Here is a 26,145-nt window from a genome sequence, read left to right as displayed (position 1 = left end):
ACTTTTATGTTTCGTTCACTCATTTCAGCAGTCAGAAAATGGACATCTTTGCAAATACAGTCCTCTTATATCCTACACATTGGGTTGGAAAAAGCTAGCCGTGGAAAACTTTAGTAGTTGGACTTATTGAAGCTATGACCATGCCCTAAGTCTTGTCTTGGGTGAATACATACACTAGGATGACAATAGCTTTGTGTGTGCTCCAGGTTTCAGGATTCCTTCATCCTGGCAGCTGTATCTGAGGGACCAGCTGTTTATTTGGACAGTCCCTGCAGAGAGTTAAACTTCATAATGAGAAGGTGAATTTCCAGCCTCTTAAGAGGCATGTTGCAGTGTATTTCAGCAGAGAAGGGATTTCTCTCCCCATTTATTTGGGCCTCATTTTTTTTTGTTTTGTTTTGGGATTTTTTTGTGAAAAATATCCTGGAGGCAACATAAGTTTCCGTACATTTGCAGCCTTAAAAGTCCAAGCTGAGAGCAATATTCTGGGCTGCCTGTTCAAAGCTCTGCTTATCCTCCCAGGGCTATGGTTGGCACAAGGATGTTGGGATGAGCCAGAACCTCCTGAGCATCTGATTTTTGTCTCTAGTGAGTGCAGGTGTGCTGCTGGCACCAGTGAAGCAGAGGAGTATTTCGCTGCAGGATGTGTCTGTGCTTTACTGGAAGCACAGGTTGCCCCAGGGAGCTAGTCTGGGAGGTGGCAGCTGTGCTGAGGTCTCATGCATTCGCACCTTGCATTTTCTCAAACTGGCTGGAGGTGTTCCTAGGTGGGTAACACATGCTTCCCAGAGCAGGGATGGCAGCCATGCACCAAACTGCCCCTTCCGTCAGTCACATAGTGGATGAGAAGGTGGAGAACCTCACTCATTTAGTAAATGCCTTGCTGGTGCTGCAGAGCCCTAATGTGGGATCAGGTTCTCAGGGCACTCAGTGCAGGGCTACAGTACACGGTGGCAAGTTGGGATGTGCTGGGTGGGGATGCAGGCAGGGAGAACAGCATATACAAAGCCAGGCATAAAGCAGGAGCTTTAATGGACTGGGCCAGGATACCCAGCCACTCTGCAAACACCTGTGTATCAATGCCATGTCCCCAAGCCTCTCTTCCAAAATGGACATAGAGCCTGTCTGATTCCTGCCAGTTGTGGCAGGGCCTCAGTAGCTGCTGGGCTGGGGGGAGGCTTGCAGTGGCTCTTGCTGGGACACTGATTCTACCAGGTGGGGGAATCAGAGAGAGAGATACCATCCTGCTAACACTGGGTCCCCAAGTCTCTTCAAGCCAGCTGTATTCCTAGTGCTGGCTCCGCTGTGCCCAAACCGCCCTGGAAGGACAAGGAGGCATGAAGTTGGGGAGGTTCCTTTTGCAGCCATCTTCTGCAGTGCCTCATGTTTAATTTCCCATTCTTTTCTGTTCCATGTGAGCAGTGTTTATGTGGAGGGCAGGGGGTGACTGCCTGAGGACCCTGTGCTGCCAGCAGAGTAGGCAAATCAGCACAGGGGCTGCCAGCCCTTTCCTGAGCACCAGCCTGGCTGCTGTGTGCAGGGAAGGCAGGTTTATGAAGAGAAGCCAGTGACAATATCTCTGCCTTCCCTCCCATTTTTCTCCCGGATCCTAGACAGCCTTTTTCCAAGGCTGAATTGCCCATGAAGCGTCTCTTATGCTGCCTTTTGGATGCAGCATGTTTGGAAGGATGCAACCGCCCAGCAAACCTGCCAGGCTGGGCTTGCAGCCCCTATGCAGTGTTGTGTTGTGTGCTCTTGCAGCAGAAAAAAGCTTGCAGGTCGCTCTGTGACCACCTCGCTGCCAAATCTGCCATCTGTCTCACATCCTCTGGGCAATGCTGTGCCTCCCAGCCCACGGCTTCTCTTCTCCCCTTGCCTCATCCCTTTTCCAGCCCGGCTGCTGTACATGTCCAGATGTGACACTTCCTTCTCTGCCTGAAGGGTAACAATTTCTTGTGTTTTTCTCCATCACATCCGTCACTCCCAACACCCCTTGCGCTGGTGTGGGCAGCTGCTGGCCATTGGGCATAGCCAGAGTAGGGCAGGACAGCAGCACAGTGGGTGCAGGCAGTGCCAGCCTGCAGCACTGGCACAACAGAGTCTGTTTGCTGACCATCTGTGTCCCACTCATCCCCTGTGCTAGGCCACCTGCCTGTGATAGGTGTGTATTGGAGGGGAGGATCATGAACCCCAGTTCTCATCCTGAAAGTCCTATGATTTGCTTCTTATCTCTGGTGCTCCAGGGCTGTTTGACTCCCCGGCTCCTTTCCATGGAGGAGATGAGAGCAGGCTCGTGGGTGTGATGGGCTGCCTGCTCTGCTCTGTTTGGCTCTGCTATGCCCTGCAGCAGGTACACAGCAGCTGTGCTCGGGTATTGTGGGCAAGAGGAATTCCTGGGGTTGATGCAAGTGACGGGGACAAGTCTTGTCACCATACATGAGGACCTGTCACCTTGGAAGGAGGTCGAAACAGTCATGCTTTGCAGAGTCACACATCTGCAGCTCCACATGTGCTTGGGAGAGCTGCCTTCCTTCCTGGCTGCAGCAGCAGCTTTCCTCTCATCTCCTCCAAAGGCTGTGTGGGCTGCAGAGACAACTGAAGGTGTGCCCCAGCAACTGGAGGAGAGTGACTACCTGCTCTCTCCACTTCCCCAGTGAAAAGCAGCACCAGGACTGCATTGCATGGTGTACACTATCAAAAGCTTTCCCTTCCCTTTGATGCACTATCAACTCAAACCAGTGTGCTGAGTGCTAATCCCTCTGGCATGGCTGGATGCAACTAGCGTGGCTGGATATGACTGGCACAGTGGCTGTCAGGGCCATCCCCCCTTGTCCAACCCACTGGAGGTGGCACTTTGCTTCACAAAGGCCTTCAAATCCTCCACTGGATGAACACTGTAACCTGAGTGGCAGAAGAAGCAATCTGCCTGTAAATGCCTGACATCCCACCACTGTAGCAGCCTTGCTGAGAGGTGCCCTCCTTGGTCTTCAATGCCACATGGGAGCTACCTGTGCCAAGCTGGCTGTGCGTGGGGGCACGTGCTGTGGTCTCAGAGCTGGCAGGCAGTAAGGAACCCAGAGATACACTTTGCAGGGAAGTTCAAGCCCTTCCCTAGGGCCAGCTGCTGCTGTGTCCCTCAGTCACACAGGCAGCAGGGGCTGGGATTTGTCCTCATCTGCGTGTATCATCATTAATTAATTGCAAGCGCAGGGGTTGCTCTGGGGACCATGAACAGCATGCAGCAGCCCAGCTTGGAGCAGGGGTCTGATGTGTCTCTTTACTGTTTTCCTGAAATACTGTTTTTCTGAATGGACATGCATGAGTAAAGGCTAACTGAGAACCCTGGAATGATACTCTGCCCCTTTCCCACTTGTGAGCTACCTAGGTCTCCGTTCCCTGAAGTCAACCCTGGCTTTATCATAATATCATACAAAAGTTTGGGTTGAAAAGAACCTTTAAATGTCTTCTAGTCCAACACCCGTGCAATGAGCATGGACATCTTCAACTTGACTAGGCTGCCCACAGCCTACCTGACCTTGAATGTTTCCAGGGGTGGGGTATCTGCCACTTCTGTGCGCAACTTGTGCCAGTGCTTTACCATCCTCAACTAAGAAAAAATCTTTCTTGTATCTAGTCTGAATCTACCCTCTTTTAGTTTACAACTATGTCACTACAAGGCCTATTAAAAAGTCTGTTTCTGTCTTTATTATAAGGTCCCTTTCCCATCTCTCTGTTCCCAGCCATCACCTAGCAGCAGCCCAGCAGCACCCTGCTCTCTGCTTGGACTGGGCCTGGCCCAGGTACTCCTTTGTGCACCTACAAGGGTGCATGATACTCATGATTGCAGCCCCATTAGCTGATGTTTGCTTGGTGTATTGCACACACAAAGTGTGGTGTGAGGGGCTATGTGCACAGCGGGAGAGTGAAATGCAAACCAGATATGGGTTAGAGCCAACCTGCATTGGCAGCTTAGTCAAACGTGGCAAAAATGGCTGGGGGTGGAATAAATAAATTCTGCTCCGATTCTTCCTTCCCAATCTCAGTGCGCTGGCTGCAGTAGCCGCTGGCTCACACATGTGTGGAGGAGGCGCTGGAGAAGGGCTGCTCTGTGCACTGTGTTTCCCACGCACTGGCCCAAACAATTCTCCCTGGCTGTAGATCTCACTGTAGGCGCTGTTTGCTCTCATTTCCTGGGGTTTGGCTTTATTCTGCCAAGAAGCACTGCAGCAACTCAGTGTTGGCCCTCTCGGTCCACAGCATCCCTGCAGGAGAAGGGGCTAATGCAGGTGGTTGGTTGGAAGGCCACAACAGTTGTCCTGCAGAGAGTCCCAAGGGAGGCTGGGGACTGGGATGCCTTTTCGTTCAAAACCTTGATGGAACTTAATCTGTCCAAATGCCAGAAACCCACCCTTCATGGTGATGCTGGGGAAGGAGGGGAGGGTAGAGAGCTGTGGGTGATGTGGCAGCCACCACAGGGACACATAGCAGGGGAGGGGTTTGTATTGGTTACAGGTGAGTCCCTGGGGCAGTATGACCTTGCCAGCATTTCCTGAAGGTAGTGGCAACCTGCCACTCCTTGGTGCAGGAAAAACTTGCTTAGCTCCCCAAAATGGAGTCAGTCTCAGCCTCCTAGTGGTTTACATTATTTAGATGAACAGTGTTGGCAGGGCAAGTTGGGAATGGTGAAGCATTAGGGGTAGGAACAGCAGTGCCAAAGGCAGGGTCACCACTGAGGGGAAGGACCTCACTGTGGGGTTTGCATCTCCAGGGCCTGGGTGGGCTCATGGGCTGGCTCTGTCCCCAGCTTTCCTGCCTTGGCTGGACGTGAGCCTCAGTGGGAGAGCAGTCCCAGATGAAGTTTATCTATACCGTTTCTAAGCATGTTTGTGGTATGCAGTCATGAACTCACATTCATTTTCGCATTGACTGGTGGGTATGGGTGTGAGATGGAGTAGGATCAGCGAGAACATGAGTCCTCCTGACCTCTCGAGTGATCATATCTTCATTGGCAATGACAAAACTGGTATTTGAGCATGTGTTTTGTACCTTTTAGGAGTCATCTGCTGCTGCAGAGTGGTCCTTTGCCTCCAAACCTTACTAACTCCAGCATGGCATCAGTATGGTCCTTGTTTGAAAGATTCCTCTGATTTGCAACAGGCTAGCAGATCAGCCTGGTGTATGTCCCATGTCTTGTGGGTGATAGGATGGGGTCTTCTGCTTGTGGGCTGTCTGTCTCGTGCCCTGACAGGGTGTGGGCACAGCATTCACACCAATGTCAGTGAGCCCTACCCAGGGATGCTTCTGTGCTCTCTTTGTGTTTTGTACCTGGAGGCCATGAATCTTAAGAGGGAAGATTGAAGGGAGAGCTAGGGAAGGAATGCCTTGGACCTGTGTAGGGTTTGGAGGGCTGTGTCTCTGGTCCCATCCCCTCTGTGCTCTTACCCCATGGGGACAGATGTGGCCCGTGGCGTGCCTATTCTCCCATGGACCAAACTACAGAAATGGTGAGGTCACCGTGCCCTGTGGTGCCAAAACTGCCCGGGTGTGTGCTGAGCTCAGTGCAGGCTGTTGATGAGCCTTTTCCCATCCTGAGGTACTTGGTTAACCATGCTGAGTCAGTGGCAGTCTCAGGTTTCCTACCCTCCCAGTCACTGCAGTCCTGCAAGGTCGGTCACTGCAGTCCCACGGGGTGGAATGCTGGAGGTTTTGCCTCCCTGCCTCGTCCTGTGCACCTGATCTCTGTGTTACAGCAGTCCTTGTTTTTCCCTCCTGCAGGCTGGCCACAATCTACTTGTGATGGAAGAAGGATGTAGAGGCAGTCGGGTAGCATAGATGCTTGTTTTCTAGGTCTAGGTCCTCAGCCTGGCTTTTCTGTGTGGCCACAGACTGCTCCACCAGCAGCCCTGTGCCCTGGCTCCTCTCTGGCCAGCCAAAGTCAGTAATCCCACCCCTGCTAGAGTGGGATGCTAAGGCTGGATGAGTGTAGGCATGCTGGGAAACCCAGCTGAGTCATCTCAATGCTCCCAAGACTGTTTTGATGTTTTGCTACCCCAGCTGTCCATGAATCCCCTAGCAAATTAGTTTGCTGGAAGGATGCTTCAAGGGAAAGACAAATTATGAAAAATTGCATTCGCATAAAAGACATGCCTTATTTTTAATTGGAAATCTGATTCTCTGGATTAGTGCCCACCCAACCGGAGAGAAGAAACATATGCTGATGTATCAACAAAACAAAGAGGGCACTGAATATTCAAGGCAAACCTTACACACACTGAAAATGCTTCATATAATTATCCAACAAATCAGCTTCAATGGCAAATCTCATGCATTCACTGTCCATTTGCAGCCCACAAAGAGGAGGAAGAATTGCTCTACATGTTTTCTGACTTTTTTATGACCCTATTGTAGTATCTTTTCTCTAAGTAAGACCTATAATGGATCAACCATATATTGAAATTTCTGCCTTTATGTTACTGCTTCATTTTCCCACCTGGAACCATGTCCACTCCTGTGTTTCTTGACATTAGTCCATTGTTGGCACTTCTCCAGGACAGTGGCTGCTCTGAGGGACATCTGTCTGTGGTTGGCATCTAGAGGCCCTACCTCATACACAGCTAGCAGGAAGCTGTCCTGACACCTTCTGGAGGTGAAAGTACCCAGCCAGCTCTGTTATTCACAGCGGTATTTGGCCCCTAAAGATTGGGAAAAGCACAATGGCAGTGGCATAACTGGGAACAGGAACTGGTTTGGTGATGCTGTGGGTTTTGTTGAACCTTTCAGATACTGTTGCAGAGTGCCATCACCTGAGTATTGCAAAATGCTGAATTTTCTCATAAGTATGATGTGAAAATTTAGCTTAGGCATTTCAACAATGACTTTAAGTGTTACCTGCAGTGTCCATGTGATCTCTCACTCTGTATACCAAAAAACTTACCTTTCCAGCCAGAGGGAGTTTGAACATGTTCTACAGGTCTGAGTTCAAACTGTTCTTGGTGCACGTGAGCGGAAATCTCCTTGCTGTTTCTGCTGCATGTGCTGTTCCTGGAACATATACACGATTTTACTTTTAGCTGGTTGCTCCCAATAGTTATTTTAATGGTAATACTGCAGATATATAATTTGCATAAGCTCTTCTGAGAGCAGCACCATAAAAGGTGAGACTAGCTGGAAAAAATGGTCTAGAAAGGTACTGGTTTGGATATTTGGAGGTGAGTTTCTGTGGCTATCTGGCGATGAATGGGCCAGTGAAAAGGCAGGAGGGTGTCTTGAGATCAGGTTCAGAGGTGCTGTGATACACTACAAAGACCTGAGCATGACGTGGCAGCTCCTTTGCACTCCTTTGGAGTTGGAAGTGCTTAAGAGAGAGGGGACAGAGCTGACTGGGTCTTCAAGTATCTTCTACTCCTGAATTTCTCTGTGCAAGTCTGGCATTGAACCAACAGTTCTGTGTGGAGAGAAATGAACTGTTTGGGCTGGGAGGGTGAAGGCTTGCCTTTGGGAGGTTTCTGGGCAGGAGAGCTTGGAGCAGGAGATACTAGCACCATCTCCAGGAGGAACCCATTGCTTTTGGCCACCAGGAGCAAAATATCTGCTATGGGAGAGAAGGGGATAGCAACAAGGACTTGATAGAGAAACACAACTTGTACAGATCCCTGTGAAAATCCCCCTCACCCTGCCATCCTCTGACAGGATGTTCCTCCTACGAGCATGAGCCGGTGCCTAGAAACAAGCTGCAGGATCTTGCTGCTGGGTAGTGGAGTAGTGGTGACTGAGAAGGGACTTGGAGGTTGCTAAGAGTCTCCTTGTTTATTTGCTGATGGTCTAACAGCTCCCTCGGTCAGAGATACACTCTCCTTGTTAACAAAAAGGCAGTGAATTATTTAGCAGATGAAAATGCCAGATGGCAATGGCTCTGCTGCTTACAGAGGAGGAGAGAGAGTGAGATATGCATATGGAGGGGGGAACAGATTGAGACCATTTCCATAGCAAAGAGCAGACCCTGGCCAGAGGTCCTAGTAGCCCAGGTGGTTGCCTGATGGCAAGCATGAGGCAGCCGAGCCAGGGCAGACAGCTGCTGTTTGCCAGAGTACCCAACTCACTTCCCAGAGGTCTCCTGTTCTGGAGGTCCCTTGCCCAAGGGTCATTATCCTGATGGGACCATGCTGACCCTTGAAGTACAGGACTCCCAACCTTGGCTGGGAGGCAGACTGTGACTGAGGGCACTGCAGGGAGGCTTTGCCAGCCCATCCATCACTTCACACCTGGGTGCAAGGGTCAGCCCTAAGTCTACTGGGATGCCTTTTGGAGAAGTATCAGCATATCTCAGGTGACTTGGCAGTTCTTTTGAGAATCACACTAACGTTCAGCAGGCCTAGCTTGGGCAGTGATGTCTTCAGACATCATAGACGGGACAGATGGATGGACATATGGATAGGGACCTCTCCTCCTCCAAGGAGAACTGAAGATGCAGCATGGGCAGGTCTGTAGCAGACACTGAAGCCCATGGCTCAGGTGACAGTGCACCATATGCACAGGAAGAGGGACTGCTGTGTGTGTGCATGTCCTGGGTGCCTGTAGCTCAGCAGCTTCTGACATCTCTTCAAGCCATCTATGCAGGTAGTCAGATGCCAACCTAATCCTGCAGTGGCATGAGACTCAGGCGTTTCTGGGCTCATAGCCTTGGTCCAATCATCCTAGCCACTCTTAGGCTTCCAGTGGAGATTTTTCTTCGGGATGGAATTTATGCTTCAGAAATTAAGAAAATAGCAAGTCACCATATTTTTGTTTGTGTTTAATTTGGAAACTGCAGGCTCCAAGAGTAGTTCGTAAATTCTTCAGCCCTCTGGAGCAGTTGGGTTGAGAATCCTTAGTGTCCAGGCTGTCAGACTCCTTTTTTTTTTTTTTTTTTTTGTGTGTTGGAAAACCTCCCTCCTACTCATCTTTTCCTTTCCCTGGACGAGGAGGTCAAAGATAGTCAGTCTCTCAGACATGTAACTTATGTCAGCTCCTGCACTAGCACTCTTGTCAGCTGTGGGACGGGGGTGTCTGGGCTCCTTGTGAACTTTAGGACAGGACTAATCTCCTCCTCCTCATGAGCTTTGGGCAGGGCTAATCTCTTCAAACAGCAAACTGCAAGGTCTAAGAGAGAGAGGCTGAGGCCACAGCAGTACATACAAAATCAGGTGCTACTGTAGTCTCCCATCTGTCACAGTGACATAGCACAAGTAAATGTTTCCTAACAAAAGCAAATCTGTAGAGCTCAGGAATAACCCCTTTCTAAGCCAAGTCATTTTTTGTGTGCTGTCTCTGTGCTCCCCAAGGACCTCTCAATTAGGATTCTTTTGGTTTTGAAGAAGAGTTGATCCTGTTTGGTTTTGGTGGAATAAACTGCCTTGAACACTTTGCTTCTCCAGATCCGTGGAGGTCCCATCTGTCTTTGTTTGCATTCTCCACCATTGCTTAATCAAACCATGGGTCCTGCCAGTGAAGACTGTAACCTGTGGTATCAACTCCTGGGGAAGGTGGCAGAAAGCCTGGCATTTAGGGTTTTGAGAAGCTAACTCTTCTGAAAAGATCAAGATATCTTGGAAAGAGCAATTCTGCTTATGTGGAAAGATGAAAGGGAGGTCCCATAACTCCTGAGTCACACAGATCATGATGTTGGAGGAGGACAGCAGGCTTAGGGATATTCCATAGGCAGTAGATATCTGGCTGTGGGGAGAGAAGCAAGTGCAGCCCAAGAAGCCCAGTTGTCAATATCATCATTTTTTTCAGAAATTCAGACAAATGCTTCAGCTTCTCATTCCTGCCTGCTGACCATACCAGGGTGGCCATGACTCAACCCAGCTTCCAGGACTGAGGGGCAGAAGTGGTGAGAGACCTGTCTCAGGTATGACAGAAACAGCCAAATAGCATGGGGTTTAATGGGGTGGGGAAAGGGCAGGAAGTACCTGTGAGATTTCTTCAGCAACACCCTCTGCCTTGTGTCCCACAACCTCTCCCTGAGACTGAGACTGGGACTGGGGAAGCTCCGAGGTCACCAGCCAGTCCTCTCCCCTCCCTCCCCTTAGTGAACTCCTTAGACCTTGATGGAGGAGACCTGGGAGAGCAATGGCCCCTTTCCAGGCAAAGGCTTCTCCATCCACACCTCTGCCTCTGTGTTGCAGGGTGAGACCCCACGACAGCGCCGATGGAGAGCACATACTCGATGGAGCCGGCACCTGATGGTGCTGGCCTCACCTCGCTGGATGTGCTCATCTTCCTGGATGCACCAGTGAACAGCACGGAGGAGCAGTGCTTCAGCGCGCGCTCCCGCAGCACCGTCCTGGAGGGGCTGCCGTTCGGTGGTGTGCCCACTGTGCTCGCCATCAACTTCATCCTCTGGCTGGTGAGCGGGCCAGGAGGCTGCCGTTTCTAGGGGCTCTGCAGCTCCTGCGTGCCCTGACAGCCTCACACGAGTGTAGCCAGTGACTGGGGAACTGGGATGAGTGCAGGGGTCCAAGGGCTCTGCCCACATCATGGTGGGTAGCAGGGGATGCTTGGGTAGCAGTGGTGAGATCACTGAGCAGGAGCAGTTTGCAGCAAGAGTTTTTCACAAGCTTGGGCTCATGAGTGAGAAAGCAGAAAAGAGGGATATAAGAAGATCCCATGGGGTGAGACCCTGCAGCAAAACTTTTCACTTCTCCTTCTTCTTCCAGCTTCTCCTTCTGATCTTCTCATGTCTTCGGAAAGCAGCTTGGGACTATGGGCGCCTGGCACTGCTGATGGACAATGACAGGTGAGGAGGATGCAGAGCTGCTGCAGGTGATGGCTCCATTCTCTTCGAGAGGGCTGGAAGGAAGGCCAGCACTGCAGGGTGACACACAGAGAAGTTCGTCAGGTGTTCCTGTCCCTCTTTCCCACTGGGAATGGCCTGGTGCCCGCCTTTCCCATGGAGACACAGCCACCGTCTGCTGCAAGGAGAGGGAAAACCCAGGCCAACTTTCATTCCCTCTAGCATTTGGTGACAATGCTCTTGGTGCCATTGAGGGCACTGTTCTGGGAAGGATAAAGGTCTGAGAGCTACTTTTGAGTGAGGACTGCACCACTGCCTCTTCTCCTGCCACACTCTTGAGATGAACAGGACTGGCTGGTGGAGGGGGTAGAGGGAGACACACAGCAATAACACTGTTCCTCATGTCACCACAGCAACTTTCCTGGCCCATTATTTAGGCTAGGTGCAAAATTTACAAAAAATAAGCAATGTTCTGGTAAAAGTAGAGCCTAAACCATATTTCCAGGTAGGCTGTGCTGCCGACAGCAGCCTGCCTGCTAAAGCACAGCTCACCTGGGGCAACAAAGCATCTTTCTTTGCACAGGCAGGTGCACATAGGAGGGGTCTGTGCAAGGCTGGGCAGCCCACATGAGCAAGCTCTGTGAAAGTCCCTGTTCTGCCCTCTCCCCTCTCCAGCTCCTCTTGGTCTCTGAATCTGGAGCTGAGTCTGTCAATGAATAGGTGATGTTTCCATTCACCAGTGAGATCAAAGGGCAATCAAGACTTGAAATGCAAGCTCTGATTACATTCTTTTTTACTGTAAAATCATTTGAGACATCTGAAAATAGTGGAATCGAAAATATCTGATTCAACAGTCCCTTGTAGTGGAACTAAGGCAAGTTCTCCATGAGCCCATCATGAGTCAGGGCCACGAAGAAGCTGGGGAGACTTGTTGGTGTGGAGGCAGCAAGATGTCTTTGTCCCAAGCCCAGCAGTAATCACTGTTCCAGCCCCAGTGTAGGATGCAGGGAGGGGGGCAGGCATTTCCTGGGCTACTCTCCTAGGAGAGACTTCTGCAAGGATGCTTATCGTCTCCTGTCTGCTGCTTCTCTTCTGCCTCACCCCTCCACTCCTCCCCTCGCTGCAAAGCCTGACGTCGCTTTTCTATGGAGAGCAGAGCGAGAAGGAGAAGTCCCCATCAGAGAGCAGCCCTCTGGATGCTGACAACAAGGATGTGGTGAGTGCCAGTGGCTGTGGCAATGGCAGCCTGGCCTGGGCTCATCCTGGGCCAGCCAGTCCTGTTCTTTGTTAGAAACCCAGAAGTTAAATGGGAGAAATTAAATCTCCTGCTCAACACCCTTTAGCAGTGGGGAATTCCTGGAAGCTGGAGGGGTTTTTTTGTCCTGGATTCTTTGAGTCATGTATTTTGAATGGCAGTTTGGAGGGGATGCTCCTGTCAGGGCAAGTGTCTCACAGCTGTATGGCTGTCCTTGCAGCTGTGGGAACCTAGCTGGATGAATGGCCAGAGCCTTGCTGCATGCCTGGAGGGATATTTCCCACCCCTCAGGACAAAGTCCCCCATACCACATTTCCTCCTCTGCCAACACGGTGAGGCTTTAAAGTAATCTTCTGTTTCTCTCTACCACACCAGACTTTGCTGGAAACAAACACAGATAGACACATTTTGCTGCCTCTTTCTATTTCTTTTTTGGCAGCAAAAGCTCAAAAATCAGTCACTGGTATGACTATGAAAAAGATATCAGGACTTACTTAAAAATCCAGGCAGGAAAGAAGCAAAAGAAGCATAATTCTTGCAGGTGGCAGGAGGCCTGTTTAAAGGCTCTGTAACAGATGCTCTAGGCAAATGTATATTGCTCATTAAAAAAGAAGAGATAAAGACTACAGGGAAAGCCAGCACGCTAAAGAACAGATTAAAGGAGATTATTAGAAGTAAGAAGACATCCTTAAAAAAGTCAAACTGTTCACAAATGAGGAAATTCTCCAGGTTAGATGTAAAATACACTAAGAGGGCAGAAGAGCAGTTTTAAAGAGAAAATTTGTAGAGAGCATAAAAAGCCCAGAATCACAAAATCACAGAAGGGGTAGAGTTGAAAGGGACCAAAGTGGGTCATCTGGTCCAACCTCCTTGCTCAATCAGAGTCATCCTGGAGCACATGGCACAAGGTTGTATCTTGAGTATCTCCAGTGAAGGAGACTCCACAACTGCTCTGGGCAATCTGGTCTAGTGCATGGTGCTTTCTGACAGTCCTCTCCTGATCACCAGGACCTTTCCAGGATGATAATGAGCTGCCTTGCTGTGGTGTCCACCTGCTCTCTCAGCAGTCATGGATGTACCCTGTCAGGGCCCATGGACTTGTGGATGTCAAGTCTGCCTAGGTGTTTTCTAACCCAATCCTCCTTCACCAAGGGAAAGTCTGTCTTCTGACATTCCTTTATCCTGGGCTCTTGGGTCAGAGATTCCTGAGGACTGGTCTTGTCAGTGAAGATTGATGCAAAAAAGTACTGGATTTTTCTTCCCACATCAGGAACAGGAAACCTGCCAGAGGGTTTACAGTGCTTTTAGATATTGAAGATAGAAAATATTCACTGGAGAAGGCAAAAATGTTGCGGGAGAGCTAAATGAGGTTTTGGTGCCTGTATCCAGTGAGGAGAAGTTTGACCAGTTCCTGCCCAGGAGCTCTTTTCTGTGGGGATGCACCAGAACACCTCTCCAGCAGTGAGGCTGGAGGACGAGGTTGCAATAAAAGCAGCCTCACAAATTTCCATTGCCATCAGAAATTCCCAGGAGTAGGCACAGGACTTCTTACCTTGAGATGAAAAGCTGCCTCTGAGTGTGCATGTGGGAATCCTAGAGAATGTAGAATCAGCTAATAAATGCTGTTTTTTCAAGAGGGTTTCTGGACAACCCGAGAAATTACAACCCAGGGAGCTTGGGGTCTGCACAGACAACCTCCTAGACATGGTTATCTGGAGCAGAACCCTGGAGTAGGACATAGGAAGGGAACCTGCTGAGCTGTGCTAAGGAAGTGTCTGGTGCCTCCAGAGCTGTTGGGGATGTGGGTGTGACTGCACCTCCAAAGCCTCCTGTGGCTTTTGGCCAGATGAAGCTGAGTTGTAAGGTAGGAGGGAAGGTCCAGGCATGGCTAAAGCCAGGGGATGGAGAGATGGAAGAAAATGCCAGCTCTCACAGGGCACAGTAAAGGAGTCCCTCAGGGGGCTGGGGGTGTCCCTCCTATCCCAGGTCAGCATAAACAGAGCTGGTGAAGGCTCTGGAGCACAAGCCTTATGAGGAGCACATGAGGGAGCTGGAGTTGTTTAGCCTGAGGGAAAGGAGGCTCAGGGGAAACCTTACTGCTCTTTACAACTGCCTTTGTGAGATGGGGGTCAGTCTGTTCTCCCAAGTAACAAGACACAGGACTAAATGGCTTTAAGTTGTATCAGGGCTTGTTATTGGAATATATTGGATATTAGAAAAAAGTTCTTCCCTAAAAGGGTGGTCAAGTATTGGAGCAGGCTGCCCAGGCAAGGGGTAGAATCACCATTCCTAGAAGTATTTAAAGAATATGTAGATGTGGCACTTAGGGATATGGTTTAGTGGTGGACTCGGCAGTGCTCAGTTAATGGTTAATGATTTTAGGGGTCTTTTCTAACCTTACGATTCTCTGATTCTATAAACCATCTGGAAAGTGGTGAAATGAAGAGGCCAGATGGATGAGTGTTATTTGGCACAGCCATGACGTGGACAACTGCAGAGGGACCTTGAACTTGCATGATCTCTGGTGTTAGTACAGTGTAAAATAATGTACAGGGGAGAAAATCCCTGTGCATGCACAGTGACAGGGAATAAGCTAGTACACAAGAACTTAGGTTGTCCTGTAGCACACTGGAGCAGTGCCACCTCAGCACTTGGTAGTGGTCAAAAAGGTGCATTGAATGTTAAGGACTGTCAGAGAAGGGGAAGAGGAGGGAGCTCTGGAAGCAGGAGCCTGTACCAGTGATGCTCCTTAATATTCAGAGGAAGCTGAGGTCCAGCAAGTCACACCAGACAGTGGGTTAATGCTTGACCTCAGCTTCCTCTGCAAATCCTTCTGCAGCCAAAAATATGCACCTAACAGCCATCACCTATTGGTTGATGTTTGTAGGGAGACTTCCCTGTTCCTTTATACCCCTGCCTCAGCAGACTCCTTGTTCCCCCTCACAGCAATTCTCTAATCACTGCTTTCAGAAAGGTCTCATGGTCCCTCAGGGTTTTCACCCACCTGGAAGAGAGGTTTTGCTCAGCTTCCCACCAGTTCTTTGGAGTATATTTTTCCTGCTTCTGCTGAGGCAGCTGTCTTTGCCACTGGGCTGAGCACTGCTGAGCTGCCTTGGGCACTGCCTGCACTTGCTCAGCCCCCTGGCATAGACACACCACCACCTCTGCTTGTGTCCCCAGCATATGTTGTGACCCAGCTCCTCACTGGGGAGGTGGGGGTGGTTACCCTCATCTCATCCTGAATCTTTTTCCTTCTAGGGGTTCTGCTCCTGGCTCCTTTCTATCTACCAGATGAAGTAAGTGTGTGTCCTTGGCATTATGGCCATGCCCCACCGCTGCCAACCCCTGGGGAGCTGGTGCCCACAGGTAGTGGCCCATCACTAGGAGCTGCTGGGACCAGCGGCAGAGGAAAGCCCTCTTGAAACATCCATTCTGAAGAGAGAGCAGAGAGCTCACCTCTGCATTTCCTCTTGGCCCCTAGATCCTATCCCAAAGAAAAGGGCTTCAACCTCTCATGGTAGGAACCAGTCCTGTAATGAGATGGCAGCTGCAGGCCTGCTTGGGTCCCTCATTCCCTCTGCTCAAATCCTTTGTGCCACAGTCAGGATGCCATGAGTTGGTGTGGGTTGTGGGAGACTGGAGCAAGCCAGTGTCCCCATGGCAGGAGGTGTTGGGGAGGAACCACCAATGCTCACCACCCCCTGCCTCTCTCCAGGGACGAGGAGATTCAGAGCAAGTGTGGGATCGATGCCACCACCTACCTCTCCTTCCAGCGGCACCTCCTGGTCCTGCTGATGCTGGTTTGCGTGCTCTCCGTGGCTGTCATCCTGCCTGTCAACTTCTCAGGGGACCTCCTGGGTAGGTGCTTCCTTAGTCACAGGATGACTCAGGAGTGCCATGCAAGCTTCCAAGCCTTTGGGCAAGCACTGTGCCTCAGGGACAGAAGGCAAAATTCCCTCTCAGAAGCCCCTATGTGAGCAGGAGCCCACCATCAGCTGTGGGACAGAGGAACATAAGAGGCAGGGAAATTCAGGGCAGTGGGGACTTGGTGGGGACCTGGGAGATGGAAAAGAAGGGAGCAAAGACCAGAGCCAGTAACTGCAAGTGCAAACATGCACACCGCACTGGGTTCCCTTAACCTTCTGCTTCTTCTCTTCCTTTGCAGGACACAATCCCACCCACTTTGGCCGGACAACCATCGCCAACATCCCAACTCAGTAGGTGCTCCCACAGGAGGGGGGCTGTGTGTGCTGCTGCTGTGGTGGGCACTGCTGGGAGTACCTAGGCACAGAACTCACTGCAGCCCCACGCTGGGGACAGGGACAGGTCCATGTGAGCAGCACTGCACTCGCAGTAGCTCCCGTGTCTCTCTGTACTACGCATGAGCACAGTCAGGGCACTGCTCATTGCACCCTGCTGCTGGCAAAAGTGCTCCCAGGGGTGCTGCGTGGCCTCATTTCTGTAGTATCTCAGTCGACACCATGGGTAATGCCCCTCTAGTTCCTGGGGTGGGTGTCTGATGGCTGGCATGGGGAGGTCCTCCTGGGTGGAAGGGGTGGCCATGGGTGAGATGCTAAGTGCCAGGCTGGTCCCCATGCCACATGCTCACCACAGTGCTCATTGATCCCCTCTTTCTCTTCAAGAGACCGTCTCCTGTGGCTGCACAGCATCTTCGCCCTCCTCTATTTTATCCTCACCATCCTTTGCATGGCTCACCACTCTGTCCACCTGGAATACAGAGAGAATGAGAAGGTGAGCAACCACCCCTCTTTCAACCGTGCCTTGTTTAGTGCTAATAGACAACTTTTTGCTTTGCACAAATGCTGGTCCCAGTAGGTATGGAGGGCTTTAGGAACACTCTGGAACTGGGCTGGCAGGGAAAGGTAAGGCTGATTTCATGAGCTTCTGGAGAAACTGACAGCCTGGAGGCAAATCTCTCTCTCTTGCTGTCTTGTCTGTTGAGACTGAAGCTCTCCTGTATCCATCTGTCTGGGGTATGGCATTGTCTGGCTATGCCCCCAGGGTTTGGGAGTGGACATTAAGGAGGTTTGTGCTGATTAGCCTCCGGGGTGGCAGTCGGTGCCCCAGCTCACTGCTGGGTGAACAGGGTGGCAACAATATGTCCTGCAGATCACTGCCCACACACCACATCTGCCTCTTCTCTTCCCCCAGGTTGCCCGGACGCTGATGGTTACCCACATCCCCAAGGAGATCACAGACCCTTCCCTTATCATCAAGCATTTCCAGTGAGTAGCCATGTGCCACAGCCTTGCTGGGTGAGTGGCAGACAGGTGGCAGGGATTGTCCCCGTCCCCTGGCTCCTGGTGTCACCGTGCCCCTGTGCTTGCAGTGAGGCTTATCCCAGCTGCACCGTCACCAATGTGCAGTTCTGCTTCGATGTGCGCAAGCTGATGAAGCTGGATGCAGAGAGGTGAGTGCATGCACGTCCATGTTGCCTCTGTGGGTGGGTGTTGTACTCCTGCCCACCGCATCAAGGCACCAAGTCTGGGTTTCTCTTTGTATGGCTGCTGCTCCCAAAATGACCTTTGCCCCTGTTGGCTTCCTGGCAGGCGCAAAGCAATGAAGGGGAGGCTTTACTTCACCACCAAGGCACAGAAAGAGGGGAAGATCATGATCAAAACCCACCCCTGCGCCCGCATCTTCTGCTGCCGCTTCTGTGGCTTTGATGAGGTAGGAGGGTGTGGGCAGGGCTGCAGGCAGCACACCTGCACAATGGCAAGGCAGAGCCTGGCAGCTTGCCCCTGCCCCAGCCCGGCATGCGGCACTGTCCTGGCTGCTCCACAGGTGGATGCTGAGCAGTACTACGGGGAGCTGGAGGAGAAGCTCACGGATGAGTTCAATGCAGAGCGCAACCGCATCACGCTCAAGCGGCTTGACATGGCCTTTGTCACCTTCCAGGATGAGCGAATGACAGCTGTGTGAGTGCCCCTCATGCAAATGGCCATGGGGATGTCCCCCAGCCTGTTGGCCAGCACTGCTGGGGAGCTGGGGTTCCTAGCCAGCTTTTCCAGCCAAACCAGGCAATGAGTCTGTCCCCTCTATGCCTCCGCTATCTGTGGAGTTGGCTGCCCTGTTAAGGCTGTGGGAAGGGTCTCAAAAGAAGTGAGACCTGACCCCTGGCTCCCTCTTCCTGCAGGATTTTGAAGGACTACAGCCACATCCACTGCCGCAAGCACCCCCAGCAGTCCTCTGTCACCACCGTGGTCAAGTCACACCACTGGGGTGTTCGCTATGCCCCTGCACCCAGCGATATCATCTGGTGAACCCCCGTGGCAGAAGGGAGGGAGGAGGGGGGAACAAGCACCCATGGGGAAGCCCATGTCCATACCTATAAGGAGCCCATGCCCATAGCTACAAGGAGCCAGTACTCATAGCTATAGGGAGCCCATATAGCTGTAGGGAACCTGTGTCTGTATCTGTAGAACACTTTCCCAGGGTGACAGGGGCTGAAAATCCCTCCTGTTGCTGTAACAGAAGTCAGCAGGAGTGATTGGGATGATCACCCCAAGGGTGGCAGGGCTCAGCCAGCTGAGACTGGGGGTGATCACCAGGCTCTGATTTCTCCATCATGATTCCAAAGCCTCCTGGTGGTATGGACCTCTGCTGTGGCTGTTCTCTGGTCCAGGGGGCTCTGCATGTGACAGCAAAGCAGTGTGGGGAGGAGAAGAGGGCAAGCTCAGAGCAGCGTCTGCCAGAATGGTTGGGGCAGATAGCAGGAGGCAGAGCTTCATTAAGCTATGCTGGGAGGACACATGGCTTTTTCCACTTAGGCTGGACACATGGCTTTTCCTCCTCATCATGTCCAAGCTGTGTTTTCCTCTTACAGGGAGAATTTATCAGTCCGTGGCACATCCTGGTGGGTGCGATTCATCCTCCTTAATATTTGCTTGTTCGTCCTTCTCTTCTTCCTCACTACGCCAGCCATCATTGTCAACACTATGGACATGTTCAATGTCACACACCCTGTGGAGAGCCTCAAGGTAGTCCCTAACCCATGCCAATTTTCCTAAAGGTCCTAATTTCCAGGCTTGTCTGTGACAGGGGGAGGGTACCAGCTCTACACTGGCCCAAGAAGACAAGCCATCACTAGGATGAGAGACAAAAAGTGGTCATGTCTCTGCTTGCTATCTATCCCCTTCTCCTTGTGTTTCCAGTGGCAGAGTCCTAGGGCAGCTGTGCAAACCTGAGCTTTGGTGCTGGTATCCATGGGGGAAGTCAGGTTCCAGAAGAAGGGTCTGGAAAGAGCTCAGCAGGTGTTAGGAGCTACCAGCAGCACATCTTCTTGCTCATTGGGCTGTGAGCTTTTGGGTGGGCACTGGGGCACAGAACATGGCTGTGGTACCTTTGGATGGCCTCAAGTTCTTACATCCTGAAACAAATGCCCCTGCCCAGGGAGGGGTTGCCCCAGCCCACCTGCTGCACACACCATCATGTGCTGTCTCTAGCATGGCTGTGCTCTGGTGGGTTCCTGAGAGGGTGTCTGGCATCTCTCTTCCTGCAGAACCCCATCATCACCCAGTTTTTCCCCACGCTGCTGCTCTGGGCCTTCTCCGTCTTCTTGCCCTTCCTTGTCTACTACTCAGCATTCTTCGAGTCACACTGGACAAGGTAATGGGGCCCCACAGTCCCCCAGGGCTGCCATAGATGGGAGCAACTGCAGTGGAAGGGAAACCCAACCTGCAGGGAGGCAGGCAGGGGAGCAGCAGACCCCCACAGTGGAGCAGAGCCCCTTGGGTGTTTCTCTCCATAGAAAGAGCCCCAAGTCCATGCACAAAGGAGCCATTTCCTTCCCATAGTCCTGAACACTTTCAGGCTACTGACAAAGTCAGGTGGTTTTAAGATGGATCTGAAGAAGTTTGTGAGAGGGACAGTGTGATGGTGGACTGGCAGCAGCAGGGCCATCCCAGGCATGTTCCCAGCCCTCCAAGGCAGAGGTACGTGTTCAAGATGCTTAAAGGAGAGGAAACTGCCCAGCTCCTACAATGTGTTCTCTGTCTTGACCCTCCATTAGCCCCTACCCCTGGTCTGATGACTCCTTGTAGGCACTTTGTTACCACCTCCCTTCCTTTTTCTGGAGGAAATGGGAGGTCGTGAACTTGTACTAGACACCCATCTGCCTCTTGTTGGGTGTCTATACCAGGAGGGGTGGTAGGAGAGGGCAAGGACGAGGAGGGGAGAGGCTGGGAGTATGAGAGCTTTCACTACAGCAGATTCCTCATGGTGAGGAGCACACCCTGGCCTGGGAGAGGCTTTACAAGGTCCCAGTGGATGCACAGATCAAATGCACATAGCTTCCTGAGGCCGGGAGTAACTATTTGGTGAAGAGCAAGACCCAGCCCAGCCCCTCACCCCTCCTGCTGCTCTTTCCCAAAAAAGTGCAATGTTCTTTTCTTGTCTTCCCTCTCTTCAGGTCAAGTGAAAATCAGATCACCATGCACAAGTGCTTCTTCTTCCTGGTGTTCATGGTTATCATCCTGCCCTCACTAGGTCTGAGCAGGTATGGACCACTCTGCCATGCTGCTTTCCCTGCTCACGAGCTGCCGGGATCACACCCAGGCCCCTCACCCTGGCAATCCAGCCCCAAAGGGCTAAGGTCCCATTGCCACTGAAACACAACCGTCTCTGGGGAGGAAAACACTCTTTATCAGTGCTGAGCCGCTCACAGCTGGTCACAGACAGAAACCTTCCCTGCAGAATAGTGGAGCAGAGCAGTTTACCAGGCTGCCACAGCTGACCCAAGGGGGCTGGTGGCAGTCATCAGCTGCTGCTTGGGCTCAGCAGACCCTAAAAGGACCTAGGCAGGTATCTGCATAGCCCCAGCTACAGCGATCCTGGCCATCCAAGAGGCAAGCACACACTCCACGGTGGTCTCCTGTGGCAGAAGGGGCTGCTCTGGCAGTGTACAGTCCAGAGGGTTTTTGCCCACTCAGGGCAGAGGAAAGCAAATGCCTGCTGGGTGTCTCTCACATCGCTCTGCAGCTCCCTCTCTTTCTGAGCTGCTCCTCTTCTCTCCCCTCCAGCCTGGACCTGTTTTTCCGCTGGCTCTTCGACACCCACTTTCTGGATGAGGCTGAAATCAAGTTTCAGTGAGTAGCAGGAACTTCCCAAACTTCCCAGGCAAGCGGGAGCACCTCTTGTCAACCACCAGCAGCTCTTGCAGCTCCTGCCTGAGCATCCTCTCTGTGTCTCTGGGGCAGGTGTGTTTTCCTCCCAGACAACGGCGCTTTCTTTGTCAACTACGTCGTCACCTCCAGCCTGATCGGGACGGCCACGGAGCTGCTGCGCATCCCAGGCCTCCTTGTCTACACTGCTCGCCTCTGCTTTGCCAAGTCCGAGCCTGAGCGGCTCCACGTCAAGCGGGTATGTGGCTCTGGTCCCCTGGGAGCCTACGTGACCCCCAGCACAGCAGAGAGGCACTCACTGGAAACTCAGGCTGTTATGGTTCTGTGGGAATGCTTGTGGGGACTTCTGCAGCCTTTTGGGGGCTAGTGGGGGTGAGGCAATCCTGTGGGCCAGGGTGCAAAGGCAAGTGCAGGCTTTGCAGTGACAGAGGCGGCAATGACACTGTTGGTTGTGCCCCAGAGTCAAGCATACCAGTTCCAGTTTGGACTAGAGTACGCCTGGACCTGCTGTATCTTCTCAGTTGTCATGACCTACAGCATCACCTGCCCCATCATCGTCCCCTTTGGTGAGTTTGATTCCATGCCCATGGTCCCAGCCATGCCAAGAACAGCCTGTCCCAACCACCAGCAGCAGCGTGGGAGTGCAGGCTTCCTGCATGGTACAGGAGGGCACCCTTGGGCATCATCCTCAGGGCCTGCCTTGCTGTCCCTGTGTCCTGGCTGTCCCTGTGTCCTAGCTGTCCCCATTGCCCTCCACCCAAATGGCTTCTCTTGTCCCACCAGGGTTGCTCTACATGCTGCTCAAGCACATGGTTGATCGGTACAACATTTACTATGTGTACATCCCCACCAAGCTGAACCAGCGCCTCCACGTCGCTGCCATCAGCCAGGTTGTGGTGGCCCCCATCCTCTGCATGTTCTGGCTGCTCTTCTTCTCTGTCCTGCGCCTCGGTAGGGAGAGCTTGGGGCTGTACCCTGCCACTGCTGAGGGTTGTGTCTGATGCTTGGGGGTGGCAAGCCACTGGTGTTACCCCTGAGTTAGGCATGGCATGGAGGGTGGGAAGGGGGAAGGTGTCATGAAGACCTAGCATATGAAGGAGGTGTCAGCTCATGTTTTGGGCAGGGGGTTGAGAGATTGTAAAACCCAAAGCAGGCACCAGCCTGGGGCTCAGCTGGTGCAGCAGGTTCTTCCAGGCTTATGTGCTGCCCCAGTGTCTCTTTGCTCTAGGTCCCACCCGGCCTGTCACCCTCTTCACCTTTGTGGTCCTCCTCTCTTGCATCGTCTTCTCCTTCTTTGGCCTCTGCCTGAAGAAGCTGCAGCCACGGAAACCCTCCAGCTACCAGGTGAGTGCAGACAGCCACCCACTCTGTTCCTTCACCCCAGTGCATCCCCTCCTCACTTGCCATGGGGAGTCTGAGATAGCACCTGGCTGTCCCCAATCAAAGCTGAGCCCCCCAAACCATCGCTTCCTCACGGCCTCCTTCTCCTCAGATGTCTGACCAGTCTGAGAGCGCCTTCAATGACGTTGAGCGGAGCAGTGTTTCCTCTACCCCTAACTCCAATGTGAGTACCCCTCCCCAGCCCTGCTGTGGCCACTTGTCCTTGTTCCCCTGGGTCCTGATGGCCCACTGCCCCCTGGGGCAGCTCTTTGTGGCCACTGTCCTGCAGGAGCCTGAGCTGAGCCTGACGCCAGCAGCTTCTCCGGCACACCAGTCCTATGGCACCATGGGCAACCACCTGGAGCCAGCAGAGGACGGGGAGGATGGGGGGCTGCAGAGCTTCGAGACAGAGCTGGAGACAGTGGAGGGCGAGTACAGGAGTGGCCCTGTGATAGAGAGCCAGGCTCGTTACCAGTGAACATCCCTGCTGCCGGCTGAGGACCGACCATGCTGAGAGCAGAGGATGTGCCATGGGGCAGGAAGGAGCTTTCCCTGCACTGGTGGGGGCCACCTTGCTAATGGAACAGGGGATGACAGGACTGATATGAGGGGGAGACCCCATTGCATGGGCAGTGGCAGGAGGCTCTGATGGCCTCTCCCGCTCCCTGCACTGGCTGAGCCCCCTAGTGTCCCCCTGTCCCTGCCTGCCTCTTTCAGCCCACACTGGGGAAGAGGGGATGCAGCAGTATGGGGAGAGGGTCTTTCTGAGAGGCCATGCTTTTGAGGGCAGGAAGGAGGCCCTGGCCCCTCTGAGAGGAGGAAGCAGCCCAGACAGCCCAGATGAATGTGCCTGCCACCACACTGTCCTGTGGGTCCTCAGTGGCAGGGGACAGCCACCCCTACCCCTTGCATCTCATCTCACCCCACCCACACACTGCTCGGGCAGTTGTCCTGCTGCCTCCCCTGTTGCTGTCCTGGAGACTGCTGCCTGCCCCTACTTTGCCCATTTTAGCAGGGACTGCTGGCATGGGTGTGCTTTGGTGGAAGAGGTGAGTGTCCCTATATCTGCCATTAGAACCCCTACCTAAGCACCAGCAGCCCTGCACCAAGGCAGGCTTCAAATGCAAGCCCAGCTCTTCCTCGACCTCCCACCCCATCCTCCTATCTCGCTGCACTATGCCTATGTCCTTGGGCTCTTGGGGAGAAGTGGGAGGACAAGAGACAAGTGTGTTTAGTGGCTTTGAGGGCAGCTCCTTGTCACTCCTCTTCCCTGGCAGCACCCTGTCATGCTCACACTCTCTCTGGGGCTGCCCATTGGACCTAGCATGGCTCTATCCTGATGCAACAGAACAGTGGGGACAGGCAGGACCCAGACTTCCAGGTTTTCCTGTTCTACCACATCCTGCCTGCCCATCAACAAACTGCAGCTGTGGGATGCTCACCCAGTAGCCACACTGCCTCTTGAGTGTGAGTCCTGCTGTGGTTAGTGTAAATGCGCCAGTTCCTGCTCAGACAGCATCCATGGAGTTTTCCAGCTCGTCCAGAGTAGCTGTGGTGGTCCCTGGGGATGAGGGCTTATCCTTGTCCTGCTCAGCCCCTCTCCCACCACAGCCCACCTGGGTGTGCTGGGTCTCCTCACTCAACCCTGCTTTGGCCTCAGGGCTGATTTTCCTGTCCCTGATTCTCCTGCTAGTTTCAGAGCAACTAGAGTTGTCACCATCCCAGGGCAGTGCAGGGAGAGAAGGGAGGAAAGTGCAGCTCTGTCAGCACCAGGGCTGCCAGCATGGGGAATGCTGTTGTGTGAAGGCAGATGCTCAGCCGTAGCGCTGGTTAGCATTAGTGGTGCCACTGGGATGCAGGGCACCAGTTCTAGGCCAGGGGGAGGTTAAAAGGCAGCCTAGCAGTGAGCTGTGGATCTCAAGTGGGCCCTTGGGACATTCCTTTGGGGCTGGTGTCTCTCAGCTTGGCTGGCTGGCAGTCCCATAGCCCCTGTCCCACCCACACTCCTGCATGCTGGGGCGGTGGCTGCGGCACACTAGCCAAAAAGCGGTTGCCTCGGGGGAGCCTTGAGCTCAGATGCTCCTTTCCAATCCCAGCCCTGGGGGGTTGTGGCCTCCTGCCCAGGTGCAACTGTGGCTGCCCACAGCTCAGCTGCTCCTCTCACTGCCTGCTCCAGAGGCAGCCCCAGACAGGGCACGGGGATGCTGGTGGCCTCTCTGAGGGTAGAAGCAAGTGCCTGCAAATGGCACTGTGTCCTCGGGAGCTCGGGCTGCTGGTCTGATTGCCCTTGGATACCCCACTGTAGGAATGTGCCAGAGGTCTGTACCTTCTCGTGATTTATTGCTATGATCGTGCCTTGAATAAAACGACTTCACCCAGCTGCTGCCTGGTGTCGTCACCTCCACACATCTTTCCTGGCACCCGTATAGGGGAACCCTTGTCACTGGCAACTTTTCCCACCTGTGGGCTGCTTTTCACCCTTCCTGGGGATGTCCTGTGGAGGCTTCAGTGGCAAGGAAACTGCGTGGACACCTCTAGAACGTCCACCGTGGCCCCCACAACCCCCACAAAAACAAACCCCAACAAGTGGGCAGAAGCAGCAAAATTGCAGGAGTGGAAGAGTGCCTCCCTGTGTCCCATCGGATAGACTGGCACAGCCCTTGGCACCATCCCTGTATTGGGATGAGTTACAGTCCTGGGACAGTCATGTGCCTTTCCTGTCCATCTTCTGTCAGTCGTCACTCCATTGGCAGAGCTGGCTCAAAACACCACCAAAGGTGCAGATGCTGCCTGGAGGTAGCAGGAGGGTGGCCTGGAGCCCTTCTGGGACCACAACAAGGGGCAGGGGGAACCCAATGCCTCTGGGGATGGAGCAGTTCCCAAAGCTGACTTGCCCACCAGTAAGTCCCAGGGAAGGGGACTTTTTAAAGTCATTTTTGAAGTCTTCCTCTAAATTTTGAGTAAACTGTGCTCTTTTTTCCCCTCCCTCCCAAAATACACAGTCTTCCATACCTGAATTCCTACTTGAATGATTTGCCTCTGGTTTCAGCAGGTCCCTCCTGCTGGCTCCTCCACAGCTTCCCTGGGGTGAGCCCTGCCACCCTGGTTTATGGCACAGAGCAGAAGGCATGGGAAGGGCTTGGGAAGGCATGGGAAGCTGCTCCCTAGGCATGGCTGCTGGAGTGACTCTGCAGTCCAGCTGGCAGAGTGGATACTCCACAGAGCCAGACAGGGCTTCATTGTGAGGCCGTGTTCTGCTGCTGTGAGTGACCAGCAGTACGTGACCAGAAACAGGTGAACAAAGGCTATGTCAAAAACCAAAGGCAGCAGCTGAACAACAGAATAGAGATTTTTAGGCTGATTGCTTAAAATTCTATTTCCATTAGAGAATTCTAATTCTACTGCTCACTCTTTCAATTACCAGGCACAAAAGCTCCATACAGGCTCCCTTCTCATGTCAGTTGAGGTGCACTACACAGGTGCTCCCAGTGACCAGTATCTCCAACACTAGAATCAAAAAGAAACCAGTAAATCCCTGTTATCCTTCTTTTCTGGCCTGCTTGGGCCTTTTATATTAAACACAAGGCATCAAA

General features: G+C 52.6%; 1 protein-coding gene across 4 annotated transcripts in view; it reads left to right on the top strand.

Moving 5' to 3' along the window:
- Positions 1-24,930, top strand: part of TMEM63C (transmembrane protein 63C) — a 30,264-nt gene extending 5,334 nt beyond the window's left edge. For 3 of the 4 annotated variants that reach the window (XM_085061683.1, XM_085061684.1, XM_085061685.1), the window contains exons 2-24: positions 9,775-9,889; positions 10,167-10,387; positions 10,698-10,777; positions 11,903-11,990; positions 15,288-15,325; positions 15,745-15,887; positions 16,195-16,246; positions 16,673-16,781; positions 17,202-17,275; positions 17,380-17,460; positions 17,600-17,720; positions 17,835-17,968; positions 18,187-18,309; positions 18,877-19,030; positions 19,552-19,658; positions 20,461-20,547; positions 21,071-21,136; positions 21,248-21,410; positions 21,633-21,738; positions 21,956-22,123; positions 22,401-22,516; positions 22,665-22,736; positions 22,818-24,930. In XM_085061683.1, the coding sequence (XP_084917809.1) occupies positions 10,190-10,387; positions 10,698-10,777; positions 11,903-11,990; positions 15,288-15,325; positions 15,745-15,887; positions 16,195-16,246; positions 16,673-16,781; positions 17,202-17,275; positions 17,380-17,460; positions 17,600-17,720; positions 17,835-17,968; positions 18,187-18,309; positions 18,877-19,030; positions 19,552-19,658; positions 20,461-20,547; positions 21,071-21,136; positions 21,248-21,410; positions 21,633-21,738; positions 21,956-22,123; positions 22,401-22,516; positions 22,665-22,736; positions 22,818-23,030 (2,493 nt within the window). In that variant the 5' untranslated portion in view covers positions 9,775-9,889; positions 10,167-10,189 and the 3' untranslated portion in view covers positions 23,031-24,930. Of the gene's footprint in view, positions 1-9,774; positions 9,890-10,166; positions 10,388-10,697; positions 10,778-11,902; positions 11,991-15,287; positions 15,326-15,744; positions 15,888-16,194; positions 16,247-16,672; positions 16,782-17,201; positions 17,276-17,379; positions 17,461-17,599; positions 17,721-17,834; positions 17,969-18,186; positions 18,310-18,876; positions 19,031-19,551; positions 19,659-20,460; positions 20,548-21,070; positions 21,137-21,247; positions 21,411-21,632; positions 21,739-21,955; positions 22,124-22,400; positions 22,517-22,664; positions 22,737-22,817 lie in introns of those variants that run through there. The other variant, XM_085061686.1, reaches the window with a different exon arrangement.
- The last annotated feature ends 1,215 nt before the right edge of the window (positions 24,931-26,145 follow it).

Source organism: Lichenostomus cassidix, chromosome 5 (genome assembly GCF_008360975.1).
Source record: "Lichenostomus cassidix isolate B80296 chromosome 5, HeHo_3.0, whole genome shotgun sequence".
NCBI lineage: Eukaryota > Metazoa > Chordata > Aves > Passeriformes > Meliphagidae > Lichenostomus > Lichenostomus cassidix.
The sequence above is the reverse complement of the archived record's forward strand: the minus strand, read 5'-3'. Positions and strand labels throughout refer to the sequence as shown.